Source organism: Capra hircus, chromosome 13, assembly GCF_001704415.2.
Source record: "Capra hircus breed San Clemente chromosome 13, ASM170441v1, whole genome shotgun sequence".
NCBI lineage: Eukaryota > Metazoa > Chordata > Mammalia > Artiodactyla > Bovidae > Capra > Capra hircus.
The window spans coordinates 61,053,110-61,074,884 of NC_030820.1; the positions used below are offsets into that span (position 1 = coordinate 61,053,110).

Below are 21,775 nucleotides of genomic sequence, written 5' to 3' on the forward strand. Positions count from 1 at the left end.
GAGATACTAGCAGGCGGAGTCAGACCGTGTATCGCTCGTCTCACACCCCCTTTAGATGGGTGAAAGGACCGAAGGGTCTTGGGTACCTACTAAGGGCCAGTACCTGGCCGGGCCCGGCCCCTCCCTGCCGTGCCTGACTGTCAATGACCGTCATTCGTGTCTCAATAAAGTTATTGAAATTGACACTGGTTGCTAAGGAAGTAGGTCGCCGAGCCGGTTGCTAAGGAAGTGAGCGGCCTCGTTCTCTCCCCATCCGGGGCAGCGGGGAACGGCTGAGCCAACGGCTAAGCCCACGGCTCGCCGCCGCCCCCGCAGCCGCCCGCTTTCAGCTTGGGCTGCAGGTGAGTCGGGGTGGAGCCGCAGGGCCGCTGGGCAGGGCCTATCTTTCCGCCGCATGGTATCTTCCCCTGGAGGCCCGCGGCGGCACCACCGACAGGCTTTGCAGCTCCGGCAGCGGGAGCATCTTCTGCCCTGCCTCCTGGGCATCTTCAGGCAGTCCGGACGGCCTCGTCCCCTTCTCCCCCAAGCGGGAGTGCGGCCCGACCCCAGACCCGGCCGCGAGGGGTGGAAGTCAGAGACGGAGCTCTGGGGAGAAGCGGGAGGGAGAGGGGAAGCGGTAAGGGAGGTGGGGAAGCGAAAGCTTGGGGTCCAAATCTTGGCGCTGCCCCTGGCTCACTGTGTGACCTTGGGCAAGTCCCTTTCCCTCTTGGCCTCAGTTGACCTGTTTGCCCAGTGGGGTCCTAACACTTGCTGCTCGGAGTGTTTAAGATATTGAGCCGTGTATGCTGGAAGTTCCCTCAGTGGGGAGGAGAAGGGCCAAGAGTCCAACTTGAAGTCCGAGTGTCTGGATTTGAGACTCTGCATCTCCACTTAGTAATGGTGTTGGTTTGGGCAAATTAATCTCTGAGCCTTCTTTTCTTATCTGTAAAATGCATTAATGAACTGCAGTGAGAATCCAGTAAGATGGGTATGTCAAGTAGCTTGGCACGTAGTAAGTGCTCAACAAGCTGTTAGGAGGCATGTGGGGTGGTTTGGCTAAGGCTTCCTGGAGGGGCTGACTTTGAGACAGGTAGGGTTTAGGTGTGTAGTGCACCAGTGATGTTCCTCCCTTGTTGACATCCCCCCTCAGTTTTACTTCTTCATTCTGCTAAGAGCAAGGGAGGTGGTGTGGATTTCTGCAAAATAGTCCTGGTGGGGGAAACCCTAGGGTCAAGTCCTTGTTGATAGTTGAGGTTATGGTTTTATTTTTTTACTTAGGTCTTGTTGACTCTTCCAGAAGACAAAGAGTTATGTTTCTGTCTTTTGAGACGTTCTTGAAACAGTAATAGCTATTTCCAAGTGTGACTGACCCTTAAACAACACAGATTTGAACTGTGTGGATGCGAATTTTTTTAAACAAAGTTATGTACTTCACCTTTATGTATAAAGAACTTGAGCATCCATGGATTTTGGTTTCCACCGGGGCTCCTGCAACCAGTTCCCCACAAATACTGAGGGTCAGCTGTATATGATTAAGAAGCACTTTTCAGGTATATTATCTCATTTAATCTTCACATAGACTTTGCCAGGTAGGTGGTGATGTCATCTCCATTTCGAAGATGAGGAAACTGAGGCTAAGAAAAGTGAATGACTTGCCTAAGAATTTTATACCTATTAAGTGATGGAGCTGGACACACTTCCAGGTAAATCCTGTATTTTTTTCTCCGTACCCTGATATCTCTGATATTTCAGCGGTTCTTTTGTTCCTTCTGACTGCTGTGGCTAGAGGCTTTTCTTCCACTGACAAGGAAACAAGATCTTACATAAAGCTTCAGTTAAATAGATACCATCCAAAGTGTGAACTTCAGAACAGAGTTGAAATGTTTAAAGGGGTTTCTCTGTCCTCCTGACCCCTCCTCTGTAAAATGAGAGGAGTAAGCTAATGGGTCCTTTTAGTGCTATTGTGCAATTCTGATGGCATGCTAGTGGTTTAAAAGTATGGAATGAAGCTGCCTGGCTTCAAATCTTGGCTCTGCTGCTTCTAAGTTGTGTACCACTGAGTAATTTGCTTTACCTCTTTGTGCTACAGTTTCAGCATCTGGAAAAGTAGGGTAATAATAGTATCTACCACCCATGGCTGTTGTGAAGATTTATTATGCCTAATACATGTGAAGTGCCTGGCAATTTTGGTAAACATTAGCTATCGTTATTTAGGCTATGTTAAGGAGAAGGCAATGGCACCCCACTCCAGTACTCTTGCCTGGAAAATCCCATGGATGGAGGAGCCTGGTAGGCTGCAGTCCATGGAGTCACTAAGAGTCAGACACGACTGAGTGACTTCACTTTCACTTTTCACTTTCATGCATTGGAGAAGGAAATGGCAACCCACTCCAGTGTTCTTGCCTGGAGAATCCCAGGGACGGGGGAGCCTGGTGGGCTGCCATCTATGGGGTTGCACAGAGTCGGACATGACTGAAATGACTTAGCAACAGCAGCAGCAGCAGCTGCCTAAATAACCTGAATTAAAACTGAACTGAACTGATGCTTTATATTCTAATGATGGTTAGTGAATGAATAAATTAAAGCATATGTTGATGATACTAGGTCTTGTCAGCTTCACAAGGTCACTGAATTCATGCAACAGTAGCTGTCATAGTATGGTATAAATGTCACTGTTACAGGGTTACCCCAGGAACCTGTAATCCCATGTCAGAATGGATTGCAAAGAAAAATGAAAGCTGATGGTCAGATGCCAGGTCTGGTTGTCCAACTCCCAGTTCAGTAAATGTTTACCAAATCCCTATTTGCCAAGCATGTGGGGCATGTGGAGAACAGCCCCAACTCTACATTCTTCAAGGACCTCGGAGCTTAATTTGCATATCGCTAGCTTTTGAATTGAATTTGATGTCTTTAAGTGAGTTCGAGTCTTGTGTCTTCCCCTCCTTGGTGTAAAGGTGTGGATTTACATCTCTTGTGTCCTTAGGTTTCTGTTGGGTGCCTGGGCTAGAAGTCTTGGCTTGCTCTCTAAGCCACTGATTTATGGGTCTCTGAGAAAGAACCTTCTGTTGTGCTGGTTTATAATACAGTGCCCTCTTTATGGTGCCTAATGGTTTACAAGAATGCTTAAACGTGTCTCCACTCATTTGGTCTTTCAGTAACCCTGTGAGGACAGGAGGGTGCAGATTGAGATTCCCATTTTACAGTCGAGGGACTTGAGGTAAGAAGCCAGGCTGCTAGTAGGTGGCCCATTTCACGTTGACCTCCAGGCCTTCTGACTCCAAGTTCAGTGCTCTCGCCCTACTGGCTTAGTTTCATTCACTTGCTGAACACGTGGTGTGTGTCCGGTGCAGTTCTAGCCTGGAGCTGTGATTACGGTAGAGAGGTAGGTGAGGTCCTTGCTCTCATGCAGCTTCCATTCTAATGGCAGCAGCAGCAGCAGAAGAAACCGGTAAATGAATGGAAATAGGTACTCTGAAAACAGTAAAACAGTGTGTCATAGAGAGGAACTTCTCCATGGGGGTGCTGCCACTTAAACTGGGTGGTCCAAGAAGGTTACTCTAAGATGATGACATTTTTGCTGAGATTTGTGGCCAGCCATTTGAAAATGGCATTGAGCAGGGGTAAAGCCTCTGAGGTGGGAATAAGGTTGGTAAATTCTGGGAACCAAAAGAAGACTCAAAGTGGCTGGAGCAAGTGGACATGTCGGGGATGGGTGGGGGTGAGGCTTCAGGTCGTGCAGGGCCTGTAGCCCAGAGCACGGAGGTAGGCTTTTATTCCAGAAGCAATGGGAAAGCATTGAAGGCTTTAAGAAGGAAGTGATATGATCTGTTTTGTGTTTTTTAAAACTCACTTTGGCCTCTGTGGCCAGTGAATTTTAAGAGGTATAAGAATGGCAGCCTGCACAGTCGTTCAGAGGCCAAGTGAGAGGTGATGGTGGCTTTCTAGGGTGTTGGCAGTAGAGATGGTATAAGAGGATGGATTGGGGATGTGTCGTGGAGGTGAAACCAGCGGGATGGTGGTTGAGGGCAAGGAATCATAGATGATTCCTGGGTTTTTGGCCTGATCAATTAGGTAGATGTTGGTGGTGCCATCTGCCTTGAAAATGATAAGACAGCTTTTTGGTAAGGTGCCCTGTGTGGAAGAATTAGCTCTGGTTCCTGTGAACCCTTGGAGGAGAGGCACAAGGTATAAACATCCCACTTAGGGCCTCTGGGGAGGAGATCCTACAGGATAGACAGCCAGGTGTGTCTGTTTGAAGCCTCCTCCAGGACATCAGAAGCCCTACTTTTCTTGAAGTCTGGCTCTTTGCCAGCTTGTGGAGTGGCAGGTGCGGGCTGTGCCATAGCAGTGCCCATCTGTTTCATTGCTGTTGGCTTTGCTGTCCTAACTCAAGATCTTTGCTGATGAAGGTTCCTGGGGGAAGGCTGGCCAACTCTGGGAGACAGAATGGAATCACTTGTGAAGTTCAGTGCCTCAAATGGCCGCAGTCTGCCTGCCAAAGTGGTTCTTTCTTGGCCATCGAATGACATTTCTAAAGTTTCAGAGCTTTTGATTTGGGAATCCCTTGAGAAGCTGTTGTGTTCTGCTAGAATTCCTAGAGCATCCTTGAATGGAGTATCTCTTCTGAGCAAGGGAATTTGAGCCTTCTTTTCATTTGTGCTAATAACTGCCTCGGTAAATTTAGACTTCACAATGTTGTAGATTCAGCACTGTGAATAGTAAGACTAATAATTTACCACCTCCGCTTGTCTAGCTTTGTTTTCAGTTTAGAATGCTCTTTCCTCCACATTCTTGTGCACTGATGTTTAGTTAGTTGAGACCATGTGGCACATGTATTTTACCTAGTTTACAGATGAAGCAGTGAGAGGGCATTCATTTTGGTCAATAATATTAGCTACTTGGTAGGTGCAGGGCTAGATAGGTCCTTGTTGGTCCAAGGCTGTTCTGTATGATCAAGGCACCCATGTGCCCTGAGAGCTTATTAGAAAGGTAGAGTTTATGTCTAGATATAGTCAACCTGTCTGCATTTTACCAAGACGTGCCCCCAGCGTGTTTTCTGGGTACATTAAAGCTGGTGATGCACCTCTTCAGTAATAAGTCACAAGACTAGGACTTAACCAAACATAATGATAATAAAAGTACAGGCTTCCCTTGTTTTATTGTGCTTCACAGATACTGCATTTTTTATAATTTGAAGGTTTGTGGCAACCCTGCGTTGTCAGGTGATGGTTAACATTTTGGGGGGCAATAAAGTATTTTTAAATTAACAATTGCATTTTAATTAAACAATTACATTGTTTTGTTAGACATAATACTCTTGCACACTTAATAGACAACAGTATAGTGTAAACATAACTTTTATATGCTCTGGGGTACCAAAAACTTTGTGTGACCTGCTTTATTCCAAGATTTGCTTTATTATAGTTGTCCAGAGCCAAACCTGCAGTATCTCCAAGCTATGCCTGTAACAGGAATAGCTCACATTTATTGATCCAAATGCTGTCCTTTCTTTACACGCCTTGTCTCATTTAGTCCTCACAGCAGCCTGGTAACTGAGTACTGTGATGAATCCCATTTCCCAGAAGAGGAAAGTAGAGGCACAGAAAGTCAGATAACTTACTCAGGCCTGCTGACTCCAGGTCCACTGCCCTTCCAGCCCCTCCTTGTTCATCTGTTTTTCAGATGGGCAGCACCTCCCTGACGTCTCGTCAAAGGCCTTTCTTTCCCTTTTGTACCCGGGTGACTAACTTCAAGTGCTGATGAAGGAAATGTGACTTCAGAGAATGACTGAAGAAATCAGGGGAAAAACCCTTGGTGTTTGAATATAATTCTGGATGTCAATTACTTGACTGACAGGCATCAGACAGATAACCTGATTAGAGAGATAGGCCACCTCTCCCTCTTCTTAGCTCTAACTCAGGCCTGAAACATGAAGCGGGTAGGCACTGTGAGCTTGTATTTTGAGTCATTCAGGCCTGAACTGCTTCTTGATTCTGGTGATAACATCAGTACCAATGAGGAGAAGCTGGCTAAAGTCCTGTGCCACCAGCGAGGACTAATTGCAAAAGATTCCCTTTGTTGAGCCTCAGCTCTCCCTGTCTGCTGGGTGGGATTTTCCTTTCAATATCCCCTTATCTCTGCAATCTTAGAAAGAGTTCTTGATCAAAGCCTGTACCATCACAGGAAATTCTGGTGTGAAAAGGCAGTGGGATCTGGGTGGAGACGAATTATCAGCACAATTCTGCCATTTGCTGTGTTACCCAAGGCAAGTAACTCAGCGTCTTTGGCCCTCAGGATCTGTACAGTCAAAATGGACATGGGATCGTCTTTCAAGGCTCTTCCAGCGCTGCCTGAAAGACTGCTTTGAGTTGGGTAATCTTTTCCTTTTCCTTGGTGACTTGATGCAATGCTTTCTCCCAGGCCTTCCAGGGTGGGGCTTTGAGAGCTCTGTCTTGGCAGTCAGAGATCCTTACCATCAGCTCATCTTATCAGCACAGACATCTGCATTGCTGCTTGGGATGTTCTTGTTTAAGGCTCAGTTAATCTTGGTGACACACTGTGTCTCCTCACTTTGTCACACTGATAGGAGATGGAGAGCTCTTCACACACAGGCACATCTATCTTTAGCATGCTGGTTTATTTAAGTCATAGTTTGCATTAGAGAGCATCAGTGATAATTGTGGTGGGTGTGGTTTTATTTTTATAATTTTTGGCAAGATATTTGCAGCAGTTGCATTTTGTCATATTTGAACATAGTATATAAATGGAAGTGGGTCCAAGTGAAATATAAATTGTAATAGATTCTTCGGAGCTGAGACTGGACATGCTGTTACCCACCGTGGGGTCCTTAACATCCTCTTCAGCACTGGTTTCTGGAAGGACTTGCTTTGAGGCTTTCATGTGTGATATAAATTAAACAGAGGCTAAATCTCATAGTACTGTCTCCAGCTGCATAGGGGACTGTAGTAAGCATTACTTTATAACACATTTCAATAACCTAAGCAAAAAAGTCTAGCGAGTAAATCATAAAAGATTCCATGCAGATAAGATAAAACGTCAGCTTGAGTTACTTAAGATAACCGCAAGAAGATAGTTCTTGGTGGAAATAGTTACTGGTTTTGCAAGGTCTGCAATAGCAGGACAGATTCTAGCCCAAGAAATACATGGTGCTTTTCCCTCCTTATTTCTTCAATTTTGTCAGCATTTTAAAAAAATATTTTCCCCCCCTGACTATAAAAATAATTTCCACTGAGGAAAAATGAGGAAAATCCTAAAAAGATTAACTAAGATTCACCCAGAAATAACTACTGTTAAATCATCTTACTGTCCAAAGGAAAATGCATTCCTAAATGTGTTTTATCTCATGGATATGCAGTTCTTACCTACTTCCCTAATCATTGTCATTTAGGCTGGTTTCAGTACTTAATTCTATGAGTAATGCTACAGTGGACATCTTAAAGATTATCTTTGCATAAACTTGTATTTATGTTTCTGATGATGTTTTTAAAACTAAAACAATGTTTTGGTTGCGGCAGGTTTTCTGTGCTGCTCACAAGCTTCCTCTCCTTGAGATCGGAGGCTCCTCTCTAGCTGCGGCGCTCAGGCTTCTCACAGTGCTGGCATCTCTTGCTGCAGAGCACAGGCTCTAGGCAGCGGGCTTTCATAGTTGCTGTATGTCACGTGGAGTCTTCCCGGACCGGGGATTGAACCCATGTCCTCTGCATTGGCAGGCGAATTCTCATCCACTGTACCACCAGGGAAGGCCAAGTTTTGTTGTTGTTTTTTTTTAACGAGGATAATTTTTTTTTCAAGTTTTTATTGAACTTGTTACAGTATTGTTTCTGAATTTTATGTTTTGGTTCTTTGACCTGGAGGCATATGGGAACTTATTTCCCAGACCAGAGATTGAACCCGTACCCCCTGCAGTGGAAGGCAAAGTCTTAATTAACCACTGGACCCCCAGGGAAGTCCCCTCGTGATTTCTTTAAACTGGATCCTTTCGTTGTTGAAAAAAAAAAATGTAAAGGCAGCCTCCTAAATAATGTTTTCAACAAGATAGTGTCTAAACAAAGTTGAAAAGGCAGCCATTAATAGTTTAGTGGGGAGAGATTACCTTTAAAAAAGGTATTCTGATTCAGTTTCAGCTTACTGGTCCACTTGCAGATGTCTTTTCAGATAGTTGCTCTCAAAGTGTATTTCCAGTGTTGCATTTGGAGATGTTCATTTAACATTTCATAACCATTTTTCCGTATTTTCATGTTTAGTAATTATGAACTAGTAAACTTTCCCTAGCAGTGGGCACTGATGATGTTTTTGGCTTTTAATAATCACATATAGTGCTGTGGTGAGCATCTTTGCTTCTCTGCCAGCCTCATAAGAGAACAATTCTAAATAAATTAGTTTAGGGAAAGTTAGAACTTTATGAAGTTCAAAAGGGAAACTGTACCTTTTCCTTCTTAAAATTTTATTAGGACCCTCTAAAAATATCTTTAAAAAAAAAGCGTCATGAGATATAATTCACATACCATAAGATATCTTTTAATAACTTTTGTCAGCCTTCTTTGCTGTCTCCTTAATCTGTTTTTCTTTCTTCTTTAATTTAATTATTTGACTGTACCAGGTCTTAGTTGCAGTTTACAGGATCTCCGATCTTCGTTGTAGGATGCGGAATTCTTAGTTGTGGCATGTGGGATCTAGTTTCCTGACCAGAGATTGAACCTGGACCCCCTGCATTGAGAGCATGGAGTCTTAGCCACTGGACTATAGTGAAGTCCCTGTTTTTCTTTTTGATACAGAATTCCTTGTGAATAGGACTCAGAGCCTGAGACTTTAACATTTAAACCCTTCATTCTCTGAATAGACTGTTGGCTGGTGACATTAACCAGAAATACTGTATGTACGTTACCAGTTTTGTGCAGTGGGTGAGCTGTGAGAGCAAGCATGTCTTTATGGAATCAGGCAGTGAACCATGATATTTTTGATGGACTTCCAGAGAGGAATTTTTAAAATGTAGCCAATTCATTATATTACTGAAACACCCTGTGATTTATGGGATGTTCTGTTTGATCAGCTTTGGAAACTGTTTACTATAAAGGTAGCACGTGTATGCAGCTTCTCTAACATGAATGTACACACGAGAATCACTAGAGATGGTGGTAATGGGACTCTGATTTTGAGGATTTAGATGGCATTAGATTCTAGAGGTTAAACGAGGTGGGATGGGGGAGGATTTTAGGTGGCACTCCGATACAACATCCTAAATTCTGTTGAGTTGACACTGTGAGAGTTATTCCTTCTGAAACTCTTTTGGCTCTTTTGACTATGTCAAGAAGAGTATTTGGTTCCAGTCTTCCTTAACATGTGCTGAGTTCCCTTTCCAACCAAGGGAGATCAGTTCTGGGGCCTTAGATAAGCTATAGTTATTTAGTTTGAATTTAGTAACACTGTTGTGTGTCCTTATATTTATTTTCAGTTACCTTCCATTTACAAGTGATACTGGTTTTCCATTTATGGTAGTGATAGAAAGTTTCTTATAAAAAGAAATGTGTGTTAAAAGTAGGTTTAATGCAAAACCTTAACTCAATAATAGTACAGGTAGTGCATGGATATGGCAAAAACTGTGACGTCAGATGACTGACATTTAGGACATGCTGTTGCGGAAAAAAGGCCATGAACTTTGGAGCCAGGTCGCCCTGGTTTCTGCTTACTTTGCTGCTGATTATCTCAGTCTGCCATGTTGCTTCTCTCTCCAATCTCCAAGGTTTTTCACTCCCGTAAATTGAGTCAGGGCAGAGGCACCTCCTGTAGGCCAGGCATCGTCATGCTTGTCCTTCTCTGATCCTCACACAACCCCAAGTAGCCGGGCATTCATGATAGTCCCATTTTGCAGAGGAGGAAATAGGCTCAGAGGGGTGAGGGAACTTGCGAGTCCCAGAGCTGGGAATGGTTGGACTGGGTTTCAATCCCTGGTGTGTCTGAACCTCTTTTTTGTTATTCCAGGCCACCTCCCTCCTTCAAATACAGAATTTGTTGTGGCTGTCTGCCCAGCTGCCTGGCTGTCTGATTAAAAGGACAAGTCATTGTGTACACTTATCACTACAACATTATTGACAATAGCCAAGAGGTGCAAGTAGCCCGCATGTCCATGGCCATATCAATGGGTAAAGGAAATATGGTATATGCTACAATGGGATGTATTTAGCCTTATAAAAGACAGAGATCTTGTCACATGCTGCAATACAGATGAACCATGAGGCTGAATGGTGGTTTCCAGGGACTGGGGAGACAGGGAGGTGGGGAGTTGCTATTTGATAGTATAGAGTTTCAGTTTGGCAAGATGAAAAAGTTCTAGAGATCTGTTACACAACACTGTGAATATCATTACTGAACTGTACACTCAAGACTGGTTGCGAGGGTACATTTTATAATAAGGTGGGTTTTTTTTTAACCACAGTTAAAATTTTCTTAAAAGTTAAAAAAAAAGTGCCATTGGTCAGAAGGCAATCTGTTTTTTCTTCCATTTTGGAAACTGAAGCATACATGAAAATCGAATAGTGGAATGAACCATGAACCCATTACCCAGCTCCAGCAGTTATCAGCACATGGCAGTTCTAGTTCACCTGTGACCTTTTATCCACCCCACTGACCTCACCCCTGATTATTTTGATTCCAGATAGCATGTCACTTTTATCTGAAAATGCTTTTGTATCTCTTAAGAGTAAGAACCTTCTTTTAAAAATACCGTTTTTATACCTAAAAAGTAACGATAGTTCCTTAACATCAGGGTTTGAAGTTTCTTGATGGTCTCATATATTTTTAATAATCAGCTTGTTCAAATCAAGATCCAGAAAAGGGTCCTACTCGAGGACCAAATGTTGTATTTGGTTGATTAAGTTTCTGACATCACAGTATAAATTTTAAGCAGAGAGACTGTTTCATTTCTTTGCTGGATCAGTACTTGGAACAAGAAGTACCTGGCAGGCAGGCTCTTCCAGCTTCATAGCTTAGTGGTAGTTCAGAGCATTAGCCCTGAATGTCAGGGTCGTGTGGACCCTGTGGGTGCCCTGTGGGTGAGAGGATAAATGGTGTAGCCAGGAGAGTGGGTAAGACCGTGCCCTCTGTCAAAAGGACATGCATAGCCTTTAAACCTCTAGCAGTAACTTCTACTAAGAACCTCCACATATAGTTAAAGGTATATTCATTTGCGTTGTATGCTCAGTCATGTCTGACTGCAACGCTATGGAATGTAGCCCACCAGTCTCCTCTGTCCATGGAATTTTCCAGGCAAGAATACTGGCGTATTCTTTTCCTCCTTCAGGGCATCTTCTAGACCCAGGGTCAAACCCTCGTCTCTTGCATCTCCTTCACTGGCAGGCAGATTCTTTACCATTGAGCCACCTGGGAAGCCCAGTGTTCAGGACATTCACGGCAGCATTGTTTGCACTAACCAAAACCTTTTGCAAAGAGCAAAAACTCTTGGAGTTTCCCTCAGTGGGGAACTGATCAAATACATTATCAGGCAACTGTACTGTGGTATCTAAGCAGCTACTTAAAAGGTAGGGACAGGGGTGAGGGTTGGAGGAATGGGAGATTTCTCCAAGATCTATAAAGTAAGATAAAGAATGATGATATATACTTACTTACACCTCAATTTTAAAAGTGGGGAAGCAATGTTTATATTAGTTAAGATATATTAAGCATGAATATATCATATATTAATGTTTGCATGTGCTTCAAGTATCTCCCCAAGGGTAGGAGGAAGATTTATTTGTTCACTGTATATACAACTTGAATTGTTTTAATCTCTGCATATATTGGTACACATGTATATGCATGTGTATATGTTTAGTAAGTTTAGACTTTTTCAGTAAGACAAACCTGGTTTTAAATCCTGACTGTACCATTTAACTGCTGTGACCTTGAGCCAATAAATTTCTCTGAGCCTCCCATCCTTGTTTTTAAAATAAGGCTAATACCTATTCCTCAAAAGGTGATTTTGAGGATTAGAAGAGGTATATACATTAAGTGCTTATGAGTCATGACTATTGAATACAAGGAAGCCCCAGACCCACATTGATTCTGAATTAGTGTCCCCTAGACTTGAATATATTTTTTATGAATGTTTCGGTTTTTTGCCTCTTTTCCCTGCTAGATAAGTGCTTTCTTTGTTTGCCTGTTGGGGTCATCAAATGACGGAGCTCATGGCAGCAATTTGAATACGGGGCAGGCATTTATGGAATCATGTTTCTTGTCTGTGACCTTTCCAGGTTTCTTTCCATATAAGTAGTCTGTCATCTTAAGACACGTAAGCCAAACCAAGGTACTAGACCTTTTTCCCCCAAAGAAAAAATATTTTTATTGCCATCTCCCTGCTTGATTGTAAGAAACAAAATATACATACTTATCACAAAGGCCAAAGAAAGCAAAAACAGTAATTTGCAAGCTCACTTCCAGAGATCAATATTATTTGCCTTTCTTGAGGGTTTATTATGCATCTTGGACTAGACTGAGCATTTAACATTTATTAGCTTACTTAGTCCTTATAACAGTTCTTTATGGTAGGTGTTGTTTAATTCCATTTGATAGAAGAAACTATGACAGTGTAACTTTCTCAAGATGTTATAGCTGAGTAGCAGAGTAGAATTTCAGATCCTGACCTGCTGAATGTTCAAGTTTATGCTTGAATGGTGTGTCTTGTCTTTGCAGTTTCCTTCACATCTGTCTCTGCACTTGTGCACGCCCATGTAGACATAAATTGCATCATAGTAACTGTCCTGTTGGGTAGCCTGCTTTTTCCCTCCCAACAAGATGTCATGAACATCTTCCCTTGTGTAAGTAGCTAGAGGTTTATTACCATTCTTAATGATTGCATAATTTCCCATTGTAGAGATATGTCATAATCTAACCAGTTCCTTATCAATGAGTGTTTAAGTGGTCAGAGATGCAGTTGAGATAAACATAAAGGTGTATGTACATCTTGCACATTTATTCAGTTATTCACTGATGGCCTTAAAATAGTAGCAAGAAATGGAGTTGCTGTTTTAAGGGAGTATTACATTTCAAGTATTGCATTTCAATGTTTTTATATATATATATATATATATATATATATATATATATATATATATATATATATATATATATATATTTTTTTTTTTAGCATGTGTGACATGCAGGATCTTAGTTCCCCAACCAGGGTTTGAATCCATGCCCCCTGCAGTGGATGTGTGGGATCTTAACCATTGGACTGTCATGGAAATCCCTTCAGTTTTTTTAATCTTGTTTTGAAAATTGTGTAATTCCCATTTTGTTAACTGGCTGTCATGGGAACCAGAGACCCAGAGTTGAGCTTGCTCTCTTGATGTTGGTTCAGGGATTGGCAAACAAGGAGTCCTGATCCTTCAGAACAATTAATAGCAGTTGCGAAAGAGTCGTATTGATGGTGATGAGGTGGATACAGAGTAGAAACAGCTGCTTCCCCTGAGAGAAAGCTGCACATGGACTTGGTTTGGGCTGGTTAATAGGGCATCACTTTTATCTTCTTGTCTGAGTGTTGTGGTGCTTTTCTGCTGGGCTCTGTGATCTGTGGCTTGGGTTGCCTTTCAGACACTCTGAGTCCTTGAACTCCAGGCCAAGCAGTTGGCAGGTGTTTACCTGATCTGAGCTTAGAGAACACTGCGTTGAAATGCATCCATTAAAAGTGTATTGGTATGCACTATGTACCCAGGGGGTACCCCTCCTTGCAGGGCTGTTCCTGCAGTGAATTGCCAGACCTTTATTTTTTTCCCACTTAAAGATACCACATGCTTGTTAGAGAAAATTTGGAAAATATAGAAAGGTTGAGGGAGCAGGGAAAATCTCCAATATGCAGTCCCATCTCACAGGTGGACCACTACTGCTGTTTTGATGTGTGTCTTATTTTTATACAATTGTGATCGCTTGTATTTAATTTTGTAAACTGCTTTTTCATTTATGCTAAGCATATTCCATGTCATTACAGAGCCTTGGTAAGTGTCATTTAAAAAGATGGACCAGCATGACAAGGGCTTCCCAGGTGTCACAGTGGTAAAGAATCCACCTACCACTGCAGGAGGCACAGGAAATACAAAGGACACGGGTTTGATTCCTGGGTCAGGAAGATGCCCTGAAGTAGGAAATGGCAACCTGCTCAAGTATTCTTGCCTGGAAAATTCCATGGACAGAGGAGCCTGGTGGGCTACAGTCCACTGGGTCACAAAGAGTCGGACATGACTGAGCGTGCATACATAAATTTGGTCATAGACAGAGATGCCTACAGGAGCCAGGCAGGAAGTGTAAATGAGCAAAGCATGCTGGGAGTGAGACAGTAGGAAGTGTGGGTTGGGGAGGATTGGGTGGCTGGGCCCATCATTGGGTGGCTGAGCTGTCATTCAGCTCCTATTGCTGGCGCTTGGGGCCTGGGCCAGGGGCCATCAGGATATTCCCATTCTTCCAGAGAAGCAGAAATCCTGTCTATTTTAATGTGAAGTTGCTATTGGTTTTTTGTTTGTTTTAGTTTTTTTTTTTTTTTTTTTTCAGAAATCTTAAACATTCAGAGAATAATGTAGGAAGCAGAATTGACAATTGTTAATGTTTTCTCTTATTTGCTTCAAGTCTCATAACCTGCTTCTGTTTGTTTTTAAGAGAAATGATAAAGTATTACAGATAAATTTAAAAATCCTTTACATTTTTTTGTTCCATTCTCTACATTTCACTCTGTCCAGTTTTAGCAGGCACTATCATAAATTATTGTATATCCTTCTATTCCATTTTGGGGGATACTTACATATATATAAATGCAAATCCATGAACATATTGTTTTCGAACTTTTTAGTCATAATTGTCATTCTGCAGCTTGCTTTTTCACTCAGCCTGTTTGTTTTCTTTCTTTTTTTTTTTTTAAAATATTTATTTGGCTGCGCCAGGTCTTAGTTGGCATGTGAAATCTTTATAGTTACAACATGTAGGATCTAGTTTCCTGACTAGGGGTCAAACCTGGGCCCCCAGTGTTGGGAGCACAGAGTTTTAGTTACTGGACCATGAGGAAAGTCTCAACCTGTTTATTTATTAATGTAAATATATGTAACTAATTCAGAGTTGACAGACTTTTTCTATGACAGATCAGGATTTTAGGTTTTGTGGGCCACACTGTCTCTGCTACAGCTACTCAGCTCTCCTATTTTGTAGCTAATGCAGCCATAGATAGTATGTAAGCAAAGGGATATGGCTGTGTTCCAATAAAACTTTATTTACAAAAACTGGCTGTGGGCTGGATTTGGCCTGTGGGCTGTCGTTTGCTGACTCCTGCTCCAATTTTTTCCTTTTAAATACTGAATAGTATAATATCTGTAGCATGAATGTACGATCTTTTATTTTTCAGTTCCTCTATAAATGGATGATTAGGTTGTTTCCAGTTTTCTACTATTGTAGCAGTGCTGCAGGAAGCATCCTTTTCTGTGTTTCCTTGTGCGTATGTGCAAAGGTTTTTCACCAAGGCATATACAGATATAGAGGTAGAATTGCTGGGGAGGTTGTTTTGTTATTTTTTTTTTAAACAATGGTTTGGCCAAGTAAAAATGGCTTCAGGTAGAATGTGACCAGTTTGTGACCTGTGTTCTAGAATCTCTATAGGAAGCCGATAGTTATGATCATCCAAATCCACCCCTAGTTCTAGAATTTGTTGTGGACTCCTTGACAGCACAGGTGAGAGGGCGTGAATCCAAACACGAAAGATTCTGGGAGAGAGTGGTTGCCCTGAGAAATGTGCAGCTGATTTCCTCAGTGGACAAAAGAGATGAAGCTGGACAAAGACTCAGTTTTTCGCGTGTAGTAGCCATTCTGATGGTGGTTGTTAACAATGGGATGACAAGTTCAAGCAGAGGAGGTGTTCAGGGTGAAGACGCTGAGCTGCTGACCTGTGGTTTCTCCTTTCCTGGCAATGCTGTGAGTTCCTTTAAAGATTTATCACTGTAATTAGACAGACCAGAAGAAGGAGGAGGAAGGTAATAAAGACTATCAGGGCATCCTTCCAAGAAAACCCTCTCCTTTGAGGAGGACCCACAGCAAGATTTTAAGCCCTGGTGGCCGGAAATTAAATTAGTCCATCTTCCTGAAGTAATATGTCAGTAGTACATGACTAGTTCAGCCAAGCTCAGTGAGTTCAGAAAAGAAATGATGTTCTGTATTCCAAGTCAAGGAGATTTAATTAAGTGGACTCAGACTTTGGGAATTCCTTCTTTTTAAAAGCTTTTTAAGGTTACTGTGGGTCATTATCATTCCTTTGTTTTTATTGTTTTGGAGAACTCAAAAATATACAGGGCTGTAACAGAAGCAGCTAAACATCAACATCTCTGCATGAAAGCCTGCTGCAGGCTTTTTAGTTTTATTAGAGAGGCTTGGGGTCACGTTTTCATAGGTAAAACCTCTCCCCAGGTATGAAATGCAGAAGAATCGGTCTTCTCCAGTGACCTGTTCCCCATCCCCCTCTTCTGTTTCTTATTCCTTGGAGTCTCAGCTCTTGTCTAACCATCCCATGTGCTACAGCAGAGGCTTCCCCAAAGGAGGCTCTGGGGCCTGGGGTTTGGGCTTGGCACCTAGAGAGCTTTTAGGCCTCTGTTGAAGTGGAGGGAGAGACAGTCAAGGGATCAGCCATGGCTGTAGCTTGGGGGCCATTCCCCTGGAAAAGAAAAGGAGACGTAGCAACCTGGCCATTCTGATATCTGATTCAAAGCATCTGGCGAAATTCTAGTAGCTTCTAGAAGGTGATGAATGAAAGGCTGCCTTTTACATAGTTTTCTTTAAATGACTTGATATTTACTTTTAACTGAACATTCCCTGGAGAAGGAAATGGCAGCCCACTGCAGTATTCGTGCCTGGAGAATCCCATGGACAGAAGAGCACGGCAGGCTACTGTCCATGGGGTCGCAAGAGTTGGACACAATTTAGCGACTAAACTGCAAACCACTACAGTTGAACATTGATTAGGTATTTGGATCTAAATTTGAACTGATTTTTTTTTTTTAAGGATGATGACTACAAATTGAACAAGAGAAAATATTAGTCTAGTGATATTTAATGCATAAAATCAGGCTTCCCTGGTGGCTCAGCAATAAGGAAGCTACCTGCAATGTTGGAGACTGCCTGCAATGCTGGAGACATGAGTTCAATCCCTGGGTTGGGAGGATCCCCAGAAGAAGGAAATGGCAGTTTTCTTGCCTGGAAAATCTCATGGACAGAAGAGCCTGGTGGGCCACAGTCCATGGGGTCACAGAGTCAGACACGACTTAATGACTAAACCACCACCATCACCACCAGTAATCTTCGGAATGCCCCTCTGACAAGGGTTTTGGATGCAACTGTTGTTGCTTTTTTTTTTTTCTTTTTGGGCCATGCTGTGGCATGTGAGCAAAAGTTCCCCACCAAGGACTGAAGCTGTACTCCCTGCAGTGGAAGTGCTGAGTCTTATGCTCGGGACAGCCAGGGAAGTCCCTGTATTAGTTAGTTTTAATCCGACTATTTTAGTTCAGAAAGTATTTCCACCTTTATAAGTAACTGTTTGTCTGACAATCATCCATAATGAAGGAGAATTACCCCTGTTTTACAGATCTTACAAAAACACTGATGCAGGGAGGCTAAGAGGTCTTGTGGTTCTTCATTCTTAGAGAACATTATTTTATTACATGTAACAATTAGAAGAATTATGAAAAGTAACTTCTCATGTTTCCACGTGCTTACTTACCAACAGAACAATTTTTTATGAAAGATCAATGAAGGAACATAACAACTCTATTTATTAATTGGCAGCATATATTCCTAGAGTGACTCATTACGGCTTCACATTTTTCTGCCTTTTGTTGGCAAGGAATAGGTCAGTCTCACAACTCAATGAGTACTGTAATTCGTGTTCTACGTATCTATCAAAATTATAAATGCATATATCCTGTGATCCAGATAGATTTTTTTTTCCCATACATGAAAGGATGTGGTCCTAGGTTTTTATAGTAAAATATCAGAAACAGCTTAAGTGCTAGGGTAGTGGTTAAATAAATTACGATGCCTTCATACAGAGGGATGTTTTACTGCTGTCGTAAAGAACAGGGCAGCTCTGCATTTACTGAGGCGAACAAACTCCAAGATAGATGGTTAAGTTAAAAAAAGCAAGCTGCAGGACACTGCGGATTGTGTATTACATACTATGCTTGTGTAAAAAAGGAGAGGGTAGTGTGCGTTAATACATAGAGCTTGCTATGCATAAACTTATTCAGGAAGATTAAAAATCTAATAATACTTGGCTGGAGAACTGGTGAGGGCGAGGGACCTGTCAGCAAAGGACCTTTTGAATCAAGAATCATGTGAATTACCTGTTTGTTTTTAATTTTAAAAATATATATTTAAAAGTAATTTTTGTTTTAAAAATTATTTTATTTGTTTGCTTATTTTTGGCTGTGCTGGGTCTCTGTTGCTGCGAGGGCCTTCTCCACTTGCTGCGAGCGCAGGCTTCTCGTGATGGTGGCATCTCTTGTTGGGGAGCACAGGCTCTAGGCACAGGGACTTCGGTCGCTGCAGTGCGCAGGGCTCAGCAGTTGCGGCTCTCGGGCCCTAGGGTGTGGGCTCAGTAGTTGGGGCATATGGGCTTTGTTGCTCTGTGGCGTGTGGAATCTTCCCAGACCAGAGATCAAACCCATGTCCACTGCATTGGCAGGCAGATTCTTATCCATTGCGCCACCAGGGAAGTCAGAATTATCTGTTTTTTAAAAACCCTTGGTTTGAGGTTTTGGGGAATTTAACATCATATGTATCTCTTTGCTCCAATTTGCTTGCTCCCTACCCCTTCCCAAAGAACCCATTTAATCATCCGTTCTTCTGCTCCATGAGTTTTTAGCACCAAATGAAGTTCTTTTTTGTTTTTACTTAAAAATTTCTTAACATCTATTTTCTTATTTGCATTCAAATTTAAATTTATTGACTGGATAAGTGCTTTCTATGTGATGCATTACCCCACATCCTTGTTTATTAGAACACATTTTGCACAAGCCATAGTTGATTTTAGAATGGAAAAGTGTTATTAGTACAAGATAGGAAATTCAAACAGTACTAATGAGTGTATAGTGAAAGTGCTTTTTTTCTTTCTCTAGATCTCTGAGTGTCCTCTGGCCCATAGTTCCCCTCCCAAGGTTGCCACCGTTACCGCTTTTACATGTATGCTTCTAATATTGTAGCATGCATATGTAAACTGTGCTATAGACACTGTTCCTCGTCCAGGGTTTTTCACTTAACAGCATATCTTGGTTTAGGATTATGTTTAGATTAGCACATTCTTTTTAGCAACTGCACAAGATTCCACTGCATATATTAAATTTATTTCATCAGCCCCCTCTTGATGGGAATTGGGGTTGTCCACAATCTATTGCTACCACAGATGATGCCACAACAGATATCCTTCTATCTGTAGGATAAATTCTTCGAAATACCACTGCTAGATCAAAGGGGCTTTGCATTTTAAATTTAGATAGATAGCTCCAAATGGCTCTATGCAAAGGTTATGGTAGTTCCATAGCAAATAAGGTTATTTGGGCTTTTATAAAGCTTCCAGCCACGTCAACCTGTAGTATAGGATAAAATATACATTGAAGAGTGGACAAGCTTGTTGGTTGAGTAGGGTTTTTATTTTTCTCTCTGCAACTGGTTAAGATCCCATGAGGAAATAGCCATTTGTAGTAGTTATTAAGTATGACTATCAGAAGGTTGGCTAGATGGAGGTGACCTGGGTGTGTAATCAGCCCCCAGTGACAACTGTACTGTCTGTGCTTACTTTTTTTTTTTTTTTTTTCCCCTCCCATAGGACCCTAGCATCCTGAGATATTTTTGGATTCATAGCCCTTAAGAGTGACCTGGTCAGAGGTCATCATGTCAAAGCTGAAAAGCTCAGAATCAGTCCGGGTGGTGGTTCGCTGTAGGCCCATGAATGGCAAGGAAAAGGCTGCTTCATATGACAAGGTGGTGGATGTGGACGTGAAGCTAGGGCAGGTGTCTGTCAAGAACCCCAAGGGAGTGGCCCATGAAATGCCCAAGACCTTCACTTTTGATGCTGTCTACGACTGGAATGCGAAACAGTTTGAACTCTATGATGAGACCTTCAGACCATTGGTGGACTCTGTCCTTCAGGGTTTCAATGGGACAATTTTTGCCTATGGACAGACGGGTACTGGGAAAACCTACACGATGGAAGGCGTCCGGGGCGACCCTGAAAAAAGAGGGGTCATCCCTAACTCGTTTGATCACATCTTCACCCATATCTCTCGATCCCAGAATCAACAGTACTTGGTCAGGGCTTCTTACTTGGAGATCTACCAGGAGGAGATCCGAGACCTCCTCTCCAAGGATCAGACCAAAAGGCTCGAGCTCAAAGAGAGGCCTGACACTGGGGTGTACGTGAAAGACTTGTCTTCCTTTGTTACCAAGAGCGTGAAGGAAATAGAGCATGTGATGAACGTGGGGAACCAGAACCGTTCTGTTGGGGCCACCAACATGAATGAGCACAGTTCCCGTTCACATGCAATTTTCGTCATCACCATCGAATGCAGTGAGGTGGGCCTCGACGGTGAAAACCACATCCGGGTAGGGAAACTGAACCTTGTAGATCTTGCTGGCAGCGAACGGCAGGCCAAGACTGGTGCGCAAGGGGAAAGATTGAAGGAGGCAACCAAGATCAACCTGTCCCTTTCGGCCTTGGGTAATGTCATTTCTGCCCTGGTAGATGGAAAAAGCACTCATATTCCATATCGGGACTCCAAGCTTACCAGGCTCCTCCAGGATTCTCTTGGTGGCAATGCTAAAACTGTGATGGTGGCCAACGTGGGGCCCGCCTCTTACAATGTAGAAGAGACCCTAACCACTCTAAGATATGCCAACCGTGCCAAAAACATTAAGAACAAGCCAAGGGTCAACGAGGACCCTAAGGACGCCCTTCTTCGAGAATTCCAGGAAGAGATTGCTCGGCTCAAGGCCCAGTTAGAGAAACGGTCCATTGGCAGAAGGAAGAGGCGAGAGAAGCGGAGGGGGGTTGGGGGTGGGGAAGAGGAGGAGGAGGAGGGAGAAGAGGGGGAGGAGGAAGGGGATGACAAGGATGATTATTGGCGGGAACAGCAAGAGAAACTGGAGATCGAGAAGCGGGCCATTGTTGAGGACCACAGCTTGGTTGCAGAGGAAAAGAAGAGGCTGCTGAAGGAGAAGGAGAAAAAGATGGAGGATCTGCGGCGGGAGAAGGATGCTGCTGAGGTGCTCGGGGCCAAAATCAAGGTACTGTACCCTGCCTTAGGGCCGTTCTTTTTTTGTTCTAATTTTTTTGTTTTATCAAAAAAAATGATATGAGGAATGATGTTGATATTCAGTGCCCAAGGGCTTCCCTAGTAGCTCAGCTGGTAAAGAATCTGCCTGCAATATAGGAGACCCCAGTTTGATTCCTGAGTCAGGTAGATCCCCTGGAGAAGGAATAGGCTACCCACTCTAGTATTCATGGGTTTACCTGGTGGCTCAGACGGTAAAGAATCCACCTGCAAAGCAGGAGACTTGGGTTCAATCCCTGGGTTGGGAAGATCCCCTGGAGGAGGGCATGGCAACCCATTCCAGTGTTCTTGCCTGGAGAATCTATAACAGTAATATCCATGTATCCCTCTTCCTCCCCCAGTATAAGAAACAGAGTAGCATCTGTATCTTTACAAGCTCTTTGTGCCCCTACCTCCCCAGAGGTAACCGTTACCTTGGATTTGGTGTTTATTCT

General features: G+C 42.8%; 1 protein-coding gene across 3 annotated transcripts in view; it reads left to right on the top strand.

Annotated features, from left to right (window-relative positions):
* Positions 242–21,775, top strand: part of KIF3B (kinesin family member 3B) — a 37,848-nt gene continuing 16,314 nt past the window's right edge. For 2 of the 3 annotated variants that reach the window (XM_018057697.1, XM_013968734.2), the window contains exons 1-3: positions 242–341; positions 1,559–1,682; positions 19,838–21,294. In XM_018057697.1, the coding sequence (XP_017913186.1) occupies positions 19,903–21,294 (1,392 nt within the window). In that variant the 5' untranslated portion in view covers positions 242–341; positions 1,559–1,682; positions 19,838–19,902. The remainder of the gene's footprint in view (positions 342–1,558; positions 1,683–19,837; positions 21,295–21,775) is intronic. The other variant, XM_013968735.2, reaches the window with a different exon arrangement.